Raw genomic sequence first — 14,366 nt, 5'->3', positions numbered from 1 at the left:
TTGTACATTATTTTAAGTTTACTTATCGTCAGATAATCACACACCGTACGGAAAAGCAAAGGAACCCTAAAAAGATAATCCCCAATACACAGTTTTCGTGACTCAAACGACATTCGGGCAGCTGCCCCAAGATATCAAAAAAAATGTAGCGAAAGTAAATAAAAATGGTTGACTAATTGATATTTTTTCATCATCTACTTATATCAACTTTATGTGTATTTTACCTACATATGGTACCTCCTAAACAGACACACCGATTTGAGTGCGGATCTATGTATAAAGAATTTGTAGCAATGGGTCTGTGAAATAAGATTAATGGCCGTTTTATCTAAAGAAAAAACAATCACGAGGCGAGGGTCGAAGTGTACCAATCCGTCTGTCACCGTTAAAGCGATCGTTATTGTATGGAAATAATGGAAAGTTTCTCCATGTTTCATATTTTACAGAGGAATGGCTTGACGTACGCGTTAATCAGTCAGACATCCGCTAAGGGTGAAACTGAACTTAAGTCGATCGCTAAACTGTATCTTTAGTATTTAAATAAAATAAAAAGTAATAAGTTGAGGGTAGATGAAAACATTACATGATCAAATAATGTAGGTTAAAGTCAGGTATTTCAGTGACAGATCCAAGCGGTTTTGTATTTGGTTGGTTAACCAATAAATGTTATAACTACCCGAAAATTTACCAATTGTTTGTTTACTTTTATTTAAATACCTAAAGATACGAAGTATATTTACCAATTGTTTGTTTACTTTTATTTAAATACCTAAAGATACGAAGTATATTTACCAATTGTTTGTTTACTTTTATTTAAATACCTAAAGATACGAAGTATAGCTATAAACAAGAGGGTAGCTCTAAAAAATAAAAGTCCAAATTAATATTTAAGTAATTAATTATTATTTCCCTGGATCATTACAGCACGGAAAAGTGACAAAAAGAAATCAATAACAGATGTTATCTAATCGTAATTATATACTTCTTAAAGTTCAATTCAATATTTTGTCTTATTTTTAATATGGGAAAATTTACTCACAATCAATACAAAATCACATATAAACCCAAATAGCCCAAACTTGTCCAAATTAATATTTAAGTAATTAATTATTATTTCCCTGGATCATTACAGCACGGAAAAGTGACAAAAAGAAATCAATAACAGATGTTATCTAATCGTAATTATATACTTCTTAAAGTTCAATTCAATATTTTGTCTTATTTTTAATATGGGAAAATTTACTCACAATCAATACAAAATCACATATAAACCCAAATAGCCAGTGAAAAATAAACAATAATAGGTAGAATAACAAATATCACATACTTATCTAGACAAAACATGTAAAATGTGCCGTAAACATTGTTTAATTACGTTACGTAAAGCTAGGCCACTGGAGCATCGGACGGATCGCATCAAACATACAACGCATTGAACAAGCATTTTTTTCTTACTAATTTCCATTTATGATGTTTTTATCTACGTTGTATTGTTAACTTGTTTTTGCATAGACCCCATACTTTTTGATCTCTCTTTGCATGCATTTTTGCATCAATTGTATGTTGTTAACAAAAAATGTATCTCTGTAAGCACAACGCACTCGGCATTCAGAAATCAGCAGCATAACAAAGTAGCTAAGCTAAGCGGTCGTAATGTTCGAAATGATCTTTGCTCTTATTCTCTTAACAATCTTTTTGTGTTCAGATTTAGAACTCTTCACCCGACACCGACACTTTCTGTACGATGCGAATCAGATCATTGTATGGTTTTCTATGTAAATCTAGTACGATGCGTCCGATGGGAAAATATGCGAATGCACACGCATTACGCCTTAAAAGCAGGCCGGGATTGATTTAATAGAAAAAAGTCACGATTATTGTTTGGTTTTATCACCAGAGCAAAATAAAATATTGGAAACTGAACATATGTCTCAGCGCTATAACCGCCACAATCGAAGTTCTTCAATTGCGAGTATTTTCCTCTGTCACTCTAATTACATCTTAACCCTTTTCCAGGCATAGTACGATTTATCGACCACATACGCGCCAATAGAATTTCAACCTTAGCTATCCGATTTAAGGTTCAAATTAGATTGCACTTTCGGAAAATGTGACTTGTCTTCAAATTAGTCATCAAAGCTGAATTTATTCGAATATATTTGATTTTTCTGGGAAAACCTTGTAGATTGGTGCGACCTGGAAAAGGGTTAAAGGAAGTAAAAGAAAAACATCCCCGTAATTTGAGAATTACGGTTTTCGCGGTAAATTTTCATGTGCATCTACATCTTGTAATTAAATCCAGTGTAAAATTACTTTCCATAAGTTTCATTGGTAATACTTCAAGTACATATATAAATCTTCTTTTCAACCTTAGCCCTATAATAAACCTAATGCAGTAAGATTATTATTCTATTCTTACAATATAAACCAAAATGTACCTATTTACATACGAATAACTACTTTTGAATAAAAGCTGAAAACCTGTCCCTAAACTTGATATAACGGTACTAAAGGTAAGCTGTTGCACGTTTATAGCCGATCAAACAACTTTGTCAGTGGAAAAAGGCACGAAATTCAAAAATCCTATGGGACTATTAATTTTCTACTTTTTTTCTACTGACGCAAATGGCTTGACTGTTTAGTTTCGTCTACGAATTCAATTGTTTCGAACCGCGAAGCAGAACGTCTAGGGCCAGCCTAAACCACCTTATTTGCTGCGAGTCTAGTTCTAACGTGCTTTTGACGCGCTGCTTACCAGTCATTCGAACCGTCAAGTTTCTCAATAGACGAAGACCTAGCGCCGCAAAATTGTACATGAAAATTAAAGCAACGAAACTTGATAGTTAGCTATACTATTCTTACTATGTATCCAGGCACCTGACAACAGGCAACAGAAGTCTGGATCCAGTAATAACGAAAGTATAGCAAACCGACTGTCAAGTTTCGTTGCTTTAATTTGCATGTACCATATCCCGAGGCTAACTCTTAATCTAAAAGTTAAGCTTCATACAAAATGAGTTCACACATTCATTATGAGACTGTATTCTGACTACCGTTATTATAATATTTCTAGTACATCATAATTTTTAAACCTAACGTACACTGCACACAAGCTTCACATTCTGGCGCTTGGTGCAACAGAGCGACCACTTCCTTAACTCGGGAAGTGCACGGAGCTCGTACTATTCTATACATATGGCAGCCAATGAGCTGGTAGGTATTCATTTATACTTTATAAGTATAACCGCACTTAAGACGGAAATTAAATGGCAGGGAAGCCCAAGAGGGATTTTTTGTAGTTACTCGAGTGATATCGTGCTACCCGTGGAGACTGCCTTAAAAACTTTTACTTTTAGCCGTCCATGTTGGTCCGTTGGTTAGTGGGCAGGGAAAAAGAATCGTTAAGTAGATTGATTAGTTTAGTCCACGATGATGCTATAATTGTGGTAATACTTAATCTGACAATTATTTGTAAGTCAGAATGGCGGGTGTACCTACTTTATTACGCTATGATCCCGCGATCATTGATAAATTCTATAAAAACCAAATTTTTGTACCTTCATATACAATTATAATATGAGCCAATTTATTGTGAGAGTCAGAATGGCGGTTGTACCTAAATAAAATTAAATGAAAACCATACATATTTTTGTACCTAATTTGTACTATTTAGTACCTCCTTTAAAAAAAATTGTACCTCACTGTACTTAATGTTATCACCAAAAAACAGTACACCCGCCATTCTGACTGTCAGGACGGACGGTTCTGACTGTCTTAAAAAAGGCTAGGCGCCAATTCAAAGAAATCTTCCTACGTAAAATCATTTAAAAGACATGATTTTCTGAGTTATTTGAACTTAACAGATTAAACATTAAAGGTACTAATTCCTGACGTAATAAAAATAATTGTACCTTAGCGTTTTTTTCTTAAAAATGAAATCGAAACTTGAAAAACTATAACGCCTGCAAAATTGTAATAGTAAGCAAAATATAAAATGAGTAAAACTTGGAAACCACAAATAAAATGACTCGTATTGTAATTGAATATGAAGGTACAAAAATTTGGTTTTTATAGAATTTATCAATCACCGCGGGATCATAGCATAATAAAATATACCCGCCATTCTGACAGTCAGAATGGCGGGTGTACTGTTTTTTGGTGATAACTTTAAACACCGCGAGGTACAATTTATTTTTAATGGAGGTACTAAATAGTACAAATTAGGTGCAAAAATATGGTAAGTGTTTTTATATTTTCATTTAGGTACACCCGACATTCTGACTCTCACAATTATTTGTACACTGTCTTAATCTGACGGATAATGTGTTTCGAACTTGTAACTACAAAAATCCCCTCTTGGGCTCCCCTACTAAAAGAAAAAAAAAAAGTAAAATCCAATTGGCACCTCACTAAAAAAATTATCGGAAAATATCAATTGTGTACCTACCTGTAAATTGTAAATTAACGGATGCAGTGCCATGACGCAGTGTGTGAATGCGTGCAAGAATATTACCTAATAAGAGTTAATATGTATTGTAACCATCGGTGGTCCCGAACAATGTTGCATGACGACACTGGGAGACGTACGGCACCTGACGATATTCGATTCAATAAAAGTATCGAATGCGTTCACAAATTAGATGCGCTAATCATAATATCCTTTAAGGCTGCATCGTCCGTCCAGCGGCGCCCTCATTAGTGGGATTGTGTTTTCTACATAAACCAATCCATCTGTATAATCCAGTATATTAATAATGTTGTCCTACTTTTTCCACAATTTCTGATCTATGTGAGATTCATTTTATATTACTTACTTTTGACTTTATCACCTAAACGGAAAAAAGTCGCCACCATTTGCATTTTTTGCAAAAATAAGTAAAATAAAACTATGTATGTGACAAAGCCTTAAATTGGGGAATTAATAGGACTACAACATTATTATACTGGATTGAATTTAATGAAATAAATTGGTTTATTAGAAAACACAATTCCACTAATGAGGCCGCCACTGGGCGGTCGATAGCCTCTTAAAAAGCGTCCTACGACTATTGATAATGTTGAGATTCATTAAATAAATGATATCATAAATGCAAATTATTACTAATTATTTAAAAAAATTATGTGTCAGCGACATATATTTTTTCCCTACCCAAGTTCATGACACGATCAGCGATGCAGTATCCATTTGTTGAATTGTTTTGGCGAATGGCCTATGACATGACTAAACCACGACAGTTCTTATAAGAGTGTTTTCAGGAAGTGTACCATTTAGTTAAATTTGAAAAAAATCGTTTATTAACAGAACCCCTAGTGTAAATTTATTCGATAGCGTGACGTGACGTACCCGTTTGAACTAAGTCTCATTTTTTTTAGGTAAACTAACAGTCACTACAAGAAAGGCTTAAATATAAAGTATTTTAAACACTGTTTACAGTATGTGTGACCAACACCGTTCACCACTTATTAATTATGTACAATTAGTTAGATTATTCGGACCATTTTTTTTAAAGTTTTATAACACTGGATTTTAAGGCTCCGGGAGGCATTGACAGTGATAAATTTACGAAGAAGATAAAATAATCGTTAACGCTTAACAGTGCATGCAGTGTGACGTTCATATTGAATAGTTACTATTTTTTTCGCTTCATATCAGTAGATGTTACATTTAGTTATTGTCTCTAAGTACATCTATTAAAAGTTTTTTTATATACACCAGTACTGCAGCCAAAAATATCCACCTGGTTAAAATGTGTGTTGTAAGTAGGTATGAACGAGCCTGCGAAGAGGAGCGCGCTCACCATTTTGTATGGGATTTAAAAACAGCGCGCCCAGCGGGACGTTTTAGAAACTGAAAATCCCATAAAAATTGACACTTAACGCAAAGGCGTACGTCACGTCTGGCTATCGAATAAATTTACACTAGAGGTACTTATCTACCTTTGGATTATTTCAAGGAAGAATCACGAGGAATATTGTGTAACAAACAAGAAAAAAGTGTCTCCAGTTTTCCATACAATAAAATTGAGTCTGATTAAGTGATTTATGACGGTGCATACAAAATGCGTTACAAACCTGACAGTTTTTCTCGGACTCTTTCCTTTTTTATTTATCAAATTAATAATCATGTAGAACCTACTCGTTATTCTGAGTGGAATTAAATCAAAATTAGTAGATTTTACGATAAAAGTAAACGGTATATACACTTAGTTTTTAATATGCCCATAAATATTGTAGGTATATTTCTTGAAATAAGATCAGCAATATCAGCGTATTTGAATAAAATCTACCATTGATCTCCTCTGAGCGTAGACCAGCTTAGAATATTTCTTGATTATTATTAGAGATTTTCATTTTCCGCTTATTCCTATAATATAAGATGACAATATTGATTATTTGTGCCATTAACGTGTACTTAACCTTGCGGTAGGCAAACATTGCCCAACTTGAAAAACCAAACAAGTGTGAGTCGGACTCGGCCGCCGAGGGTTTCGTACAAGTTTAATTTCTTTTTTAGTTTATTTTTTACAAATTTATAGTTTTGAGATTTTTCTCTGAATTTGTAATGTAAGAAGATATTCCTTGCCAAATTTCATAGTTCAAGGTTCAAGCCAAGGCATAGATCTCAATAGTAAAGTTACTGTGGCTACAAAATTTTCTTTGACAATCCACTTCTATAGCAAATTCCCTTTGGTTCAAGGTCAACGGGAGTTGAATTTTGATTCCCTAGAGAGTGTCAACAAAATATACGATTTTTCGGCACAAACGGCAATATTTATTTACGTTAACTTAGAAGTTTGATTTGTCACAGATTCAAAGGGTTCCCGAGATAAAAAGTCTTGACAAACAAGACGGACGGACAGACAAAGTGATCCTATAAGGTTTCCGTTTTTCCATTTGAGGTACGGAATTCTAAATAAACGATTCAACTGTATTCCAAGCCAGGCAATCTTTGGCATGTTAGGCAATGTTAAGCAAGGTATATATTACCAGAAGGAATACCTTGACATTAAAAAAAAAGTATCTTTTTGTTCGTTTCGTGATAAAACTAAAGTAAGTTTGTAGCTCCGCTGTGGATATTATATCGTACAGTCCAGCAAGGCCATCAAACTATTTCTATTGCTAAAAATACTATAGTACTACATCCCGACCAACACTAACACTAGTACACCAAGAATCGAATCACCAAGAAAAAGAAAATCGGTACGATTGATCTTTAGGCCATATGCATCAATTTAACCCGTAGCACCACCATTCAAAAGGAGGAGAGGTATGACGTCATCTTTTTTTAGGGTTCCGTAGTCAACTAGGAACCCTTATAGTTTCGCCATGTCCGTCTGTCTGTCTGTCCGAGGCTTTGCTCCGTGGTCGTTAGTGCTAGAAAGCTGAAATTCGGCATGAATATATAAATCAATAAAGCCGACAAAGTCGTACAATGAAATCTAAAAAAAATTTTTTTGTGGGTACCCCTACACGTAAAGTGGGGGTGATTTCTTTTTTTGCTTCAACCCTACAATGTGGGGTATCGTTGGAAAGGTCTTTCAAAACTAATAGGGGTCTTCAACAAATATTTTTTGATAAAGTGAATCTATTCGGAGATAATCGCCCCGAAAGAAAAAAAAATGTGTCCCCCCCACCCCTGTAACTTTTGAACCATAGGTCCAAAAAAAATTAAAAAAATCGTGGAAGTAGAGCTTAAGAAAGACATTAAATGAAAACTATAGCGGACATGATCAGTTTAGCTGTTTTTGAGTTATCGCAAAAAGTTTCCCCTTCATAGTAAAAAGACTTACTTTAATTAGGTACTGATTATGCAAATTTGTCTATTTGTTTAACTCGCGTGAAAGGTACCGTTTCATCCCTTGGTTAACAATTTACTATACTTTAAGCTCCAGTTTAGCTTATTGTGACGGAAGAGTAACTACGGAATCCTACACTGAGCGTGGCCCGATATGCTCTTGGCCGGTTTTTTTGTATGTTTTCTTTTTATTATTCTGAAGCCTAACTTATGTGGTATCAAATGCAAGGGCCTTTTGAACCGGTCCTAAAAATAGAACTCATCGTTACATTTCAGTCACTTGTTTTAAATTAGAATAAAAATAATTTTCACAACGATACGGTTTTGAATTTTTTTTTTATACCAAATCATATGATATCTCATCTCCTCATATCTAGTCTAAACTAAGCCCAAGAAACTGAAGAAAGCAATTTTGAAAATATTTACTTTTTTTTTTTTCATTACTACAAAGTGTGATCTTGATTTACCAAGCATTTAGCTATTGTTTTGCAGTGGGGACAGAGCTCTGACATCTATTCCTCCAACCAAAACTGCTCTAATGCAGCACGCGAAACGGGCGGGATAATCGTATGCAGCCGAACAATGGGGAAAAGCTGTCAAAGTTGAGCAGACCCTAACGCCAAGATCTGATCTGGGAACCATGTTGGACTACGCAAGACACGTGCTTGAGTTTGTACATAGTTTCCGCGATGTGGTGATGCTACAGACTGCGAAAGGAGACAGAGCATTGCAGACGCAATAAACTCCCTTGGGACTTGACGATGAGTTTTTTTTTTTCAGAATGTCGCTTATATTATCTCGGAATCTATAAGTCCCAGTAAAATAGTCCAAGTAAGAATTAACTGAAAATATTAGCTTTAACTCCCCCTCCCCTTTCTCGAGCTCACCCCCCACCCATCAGGACTTTTTCTTACTTAAAGCGCATTACCAAAGGAACATGTAAACCAAATTTCAATACTCCGGGAATTATTCCACCCGAATGACATTATACTCGTATTGAGTAATTCGACAGGGGTCGAATCTAACAAAAAGTTACTAAGTGTGCAGTTTCAAAATTGCTTTCTTGGGGAATATTAGGTATCATTGGAGGTATATTTTACAAAAATAAATTGAACGGTATAGTATCTGGAGAAGCCCAAACATGGTGTGTTTTGAAAATTACTTTTATTTTACTTAGTTAGGTCATAAGTTCTGTCAAAAAGGTATTGAGTGATTAAAAAAGCTATAGGTACAGATCCCTTATTTTATTATTCATAAATATGGGATGAAAGCTTATTTAATGCTGAATTACTTGCAATATAATTAAGTTGCTGTCTCAGTTTTGCATAATTCTATGTAATATTCGGAAAAATAATATTTAAAAAAACATGCAAGAAATATGAGACCTGTTCAAGGTAATTTTGATCTCTATTTCTCTTTCTTTTTTACTTGGTTAAATGTTACATAAAATAAAAGCTGGATTTTGTATGTATAGTAACTCATGAGTATTGGTATTGCAACTGTACGTGTTTTACCAAACCTACTCGTTGGATGGCAGTCAGATATGTGCGTGTCACTGAAATGTACCATAAGTTTGAAGGACATTAGCTGGTTTAAATACTTACTTGTCGGAGAACTAAATGCTGGTGATAAAATAATGTTCTAATAAAGTATGTTCATACAAATAAAACAATTGTACCTATTTTATTAATGTGACACTGATTTTAACTCCCTTTTGTAAAGTATGATTTTTTACAATCCCGCCGCGTATTTGCGTCTAACGACAATCCCTTTTTTTTATTAAAAGCTATGTATTATATTTTATCAGTGTGACCTTTTTGTGACAGAACTTATGACTTAAGTAATTGAAAGTGACTGAAATTTAATGATGTGACATATTTTTTAGAACTGCTCACAAAGAAAGACCTTTCATTTGATACCACACTATAGTGTATTTTCCCATAAAAAAATGTCACTTCACACAAGAAAAGATTACACTGTCGTTTCGCGCGTACCCCAGTTCGAGAAAATATGGCGTCCTAGTTGAACACTCAATTTTCAGTATTTAATATTAGGTACGTACTACAATGTCAATTTTGCCACCTTATATGTTACCTATTACGTAAAATCTATAAAATAAATACATATAGAAATATCTCTAATTCCAGCACTTATATTTACAACGAAATACCGGCAGTTTAGTAACACAACATGTTTCGCCGTATTCACTCAAATTATTATGTTAAATCTCTTTCCTTAATGTCGCCCAACGACAGGTAGAACCATATTAGCGCAAATACGGTGAAGTGTGTCAGCAACCTTACATTATTATTCTGTTGGATACAGTTAGACAAAATAAAGCAGCGATCTGGAATACAGTATCGATTGTGTTAAATTGTTTGGAAGTCCATATATAATAAGTGGCCACTTATTAGTTGAGTAGTCACTTTTTTCATTAAGGATTAGGTTAATTTGACTTACTAAATTATATATAATGTGAATATATATATAATGTGAATATGTATATATATATTATGCGGTCGCGGCTGCCGCTCTCGAATTGGACTTACTAGTCATTTACGTAAGTTTGCGGCACTTACGTGTTATGGGCGTTGTTTAAACCATCATTTAATTGATGTTAAAGGCCAATGATGATGATATATACAGTAGTATTATCATATTATCTTTCCGACTTATACCAACCTACAGACTAAAATGACATACTTATCGTACTTGTATTATTATCCGGCTACGCAAGCGTATACCGGGTTGCTTGTGATATTTGTCTATGGGACATTATTTATTCCCCGGAGACTTGTCTGAGATATCCATTGATTCGTCAGAATCCTACAGGCAGCTTTAGGCTCCGTTCTAAAATTATGATAATATAGATGAATACAAATTCGACACGTTGTTGCCTCTTAGGTACTTATCAAATCCTGTAAATCTCAAAACATGATAGTCATAAAGCTTAGAAATTCCAAATAATGTAAACAAATATGACAGATTTAGTTAGCATTTGACATATAACCTAGTTTTTCGATGGTTGTTTTCATTGAAATATTAATAATTAGCATAGAAAGCGAGTTTCCTTGCGGTGGTTCTTAGCTATGTTTGATAAAAATCGATCCAGCAGTTTGAGAAGTATTCGTTTTATCCAAATTTATGGAAGGCATTATTGGCATCTAATGGATTTTTTTGGCATAATGCGTAGATGTTTTTCATTCTATTTTATTTATTTATAGTTATATTTTTGTTATTATCATTAGTCTCCTTTAGGGGCATATATCATAAGTATGTAAACGGAATTAATAACAACAGTATTAAGCTGCCTACATTGTTTGTGTGAGTTTGGTAGTGTCATTTTTAACTGTAGAATAAAAACACTGAATTACAAAAACCGCAATGTCTTATGCATGCCAATACTTATGGTACCTTTTAGATACGTGAGAGTACCAGGATAAACCTTATATGTAAAACATTGACTAACGATTAATAATAATAAGGTACGGTCGTCATCAAAGGTGTTTACATTTTTTCACCTTGTAAGAAGTAAGGTGAAAAAGTGTAAACATACCTTTGACATCGACTGTCCATGTACATACATACCATTTCTATTGAACATGATTCATTTTGCGATGACCTTATAAAATACGCACGCCTGGATATCGCTACATGGCCGTACGTTTAAAATCAGTATTAACATCGGACTAGGTCTGGACAACAAGTAAAAATATTAAAGCCAAACTTAAAGATGACGAGCAATACTTCATGGCATCATGTAGCACAGCCACAGTGCACACAAACCTAAAACTCCCTTCGTGATCTCATATCATAGTCATAGAGGTGTCCATAGTTAGTTTTGAAGATCAGATGTATCGTTACATGTCGGTTACGAGAGTATTAGTCATCAATGGTAATGGTGGGACACATGGCTTGGTCGTCGACGACGCCCACGTCGTCGTCGGACAGGTCGATGACTTCGGGGTCGGGGTCTAACGAGGCGCGCGCGGGCGCCTGCGCCTCGTCCTGCGTCTGGTACAGCGACAGCACGTCCGATATGATGGGACACTGCAACCGGAAGTGTTCATTCTCGTTCGAATTCTGACTTTCCTCGTCTATAATGTGGCCCTGCAGCCGCACCTCGCTATCTTCTTCCTCTTCGTCATCGCCGTAACCGTAATATTTTTGTTCGTCCTGTTCGTCCTTTGGAATATAGGTGTTGATCAAGAGCGGCAAGTTCGCGTCACACGTAAACACTTTGGTAGGATCGGAGTCCTCCTTAGCGCACTCGTGTTCGGCGAACACTTTGGCGGAGGTGAAATACTTGAGACACGAGGTGCACTGGTTCTGCAAATGCGCTCGGTAGTGATTGTGCAGGTTGGGAAATTCGTCCCCGCATACCACGCAGGGTTCCGCTTTGACGGTCGCCCGGTAGTGCATTTTTTGCACGAACTTATGTACCCCTCTCATGTGCTTAATGAAGGGTCCATATTGAATAAATTTCTCTCCACATTTACGACATTTCAATGGATTTTTTCTGTATTTGCGGTTACGGTGAGAAAACGCATGAATGTTGAAAGCGTCCATCGTTTTAAATTTATGCGAACAGAACCTACAGGAAATAGAGCCAGAACCCTTGTGTATGACGTCGTGCTTCGCCTTCGAACTCTTTCGGGTGATGGGCTTGAAGCAGAAACGACACTCCTCGTACTTGGGGCGAATGTCCAAGTCCACGCCCGCCGCCGCCTCGTCGTCGCTCTCGATGGCGCACAGGTGGTTGTCGAAGTCGGTGCGCGAGTAGAAGTACTCGCCGCACTTCTTGCAGCGGTTCGCCTCGTGGTAGTCGAGGTGCCGGTGCAGGTTAAAGAACACCTTCCCGCAAATGGGACACGTTTCCTCGATGGATTCCTTTGGCATTATGATCCACTCCTTGTCATCTCCGTGCACGTCCCTCATGTGGTAAATCATTTCTCGGAACGCGACGAAAGTGTCGTCGCAGTGTTCACATTTAGTGGGGTTGTCGACATTTAGCTGAGCGAAGTGGTGGTTCTTATGTTTTCTGTAAAGAGTCAAAGTGTTAAATTTTCGTTTGCAATATATACATCCGTAATAACCAACGGTACGATGGTAAATTTTATGTCCAGTCAAAGCATCAAGGTTTTCGAATACTCTGAAGCAATAATCACAAACAAGATCTTTTTTGCTCTTTGAAGCCTCCTTAGATACTTTTATACCATGCTGTGTGCGCAAATGGCAATCCAGTTTCACTTGTAAATGGAAGGGTTTGTAACAGACATAACATTTAATTTTCCTCGGATATATTTCAGTGTCACCAACCAACTTCTTTTTGTCACAACTAAACGTCAAGTGTCCTTCCAGGAACCTCAGCGAACTAAAATAGTCGTAACAGTAGTTGCATCTCAGCGAATTGTGGTAATCCAAGTGCCTCTCATAGTTACCCTTACTTGCGAGTATTTTGAGGCATATCGAACATTGAAATTCTTTCAATGGCCCGTTTAGCGTTTGCTCGTTGCGATCGGCAATCCACGTTTCATTAATCTTGTGCACATCTCTCAAATGGTGGTGCAAATCATATCCTTTGATGAATGTTTCATCGCACTGAGGGCATTTAAATGGATTGTCGACTTGTTTGGAAGTGAGATGTCCTTTAATGTGCACGTTATGATTCTTGAGAGAAATAGTTTTCTTGCCGCAGAATTTGCACTTGAAGAACTCGGGCTTGCGCAGATGCGAGTCCTCGTGGTGGCGCAGGCGGCGCTCATCGCGGAAGGTCTTGGCGCACAGCTTGCAGGAGAACACGCGCGGCGCCGGCGCGTCCGGGTCCTCCTTCACCATCTTGCTCTCGGGGTGCGTGCGCCGCAGATGCCGGATCAGCTTCACCCAGTCGGGATAGTAGCGTACGCAGATGGGACACTTCACCTTATCCTTTCGAAGTCGGGCTATTCTATCCTTGTGAGACTGGTGATCGAAGTTGTGACCTTTCACGTGCCTGCGGAAATAATCCTCATCTGTGTAACCTTTGCCGCATATTGTACATTTGAATGGGCCGTTATCGTCTTCGTAATGTGTCCGTGTATGTAGTTCCTGCCTTTTTTTATTAGTGAACATGACGTGGCAAATTGGGCATTCGTGTCGCGCACCAAAAAGCAAAGTCTTCGATTTGTGCCAAGACATGTGATGTTTCAAAGAGTTCTCAGAATCACAGACTTTTCCACAATGAAGGCAAGTATGGCTGCCATCAAATACGCCTTTATCGGCAGTTGTGGGTGGTAAATCACCTACTATCGTGTTCTGGCTTTCACCACGCTTGTAGTGTATAGCCATATGAGAAAGATACACCTTCCGGTACTGAAAGACGCGTTTGCATATGGAACACTGGTAGTCTTTATTCTTAAATCGTGTTTGTTTGTGATAGTTCATATGCGCCTGAGCCGCCCTCAAGTGTTTGCTTTTTCGATTGCAGATGGTACAAGTGAGCAGTTTGGGATCGAGGTTGGTGTCACGATAGTGCTCGCGCATATGTAGTTTGTAGTGGCATTGAAATCGGAAAGTCTGTAACAAAAAATAA

At 36.7% G+C, this 14,366-nt stretch overlaps 1 protein-coding gene across 3 annotated transcripts in view; it reads right to left on the bottom strand.

Annotated features, from left to right (window-relative positions):
- Window positions 1–10,351: 10,351 nt before the first annotated feature.
- The window catches only part of LOC133527595 (zinc finger protein 62 homolog), a 46,037-nt gene continuing 42,022 nt past the window's right edge, over window positions 10,352–14,366 (bottom strand). For all 3 annotated transcript variants that reach the window (XM_061864673.1, XM_061864681.1, XM_061864689.1), the window contains one exon: window positions 10,352–14,350. In XM_061864673.1, coding sequence (XP_061720657.1) covers window positions 11,678–14,350 — 2,673 coding nt within the window. In that variant the 3' untranslated portion in view covers window positions 10,352–11,677. The remainder of the gene's footprint in view (window positions 14,351–14,366) is intronic.

The sequence above is a fragment of the Cydia pomonella genome, chromosome 1 (genome assembly GCF_033807575.1).
Source record: "Cydia pomonella isolate Wapato2018A chromosome 1, ilCydPomo1, whole genome shotgun sequence".
NCBI classification, from domain to species: domain Eukaryota; kingdom Metazoa; phylum Arthropoda; class Insecta; order Lepidoptera; family Tortricidae; genus Cydia; species Cydia pomonella.
Note: the sequence above shows the minus strand (reverse complement) of the source record. Positions and strands in the feature narration are given on the sequence as shown.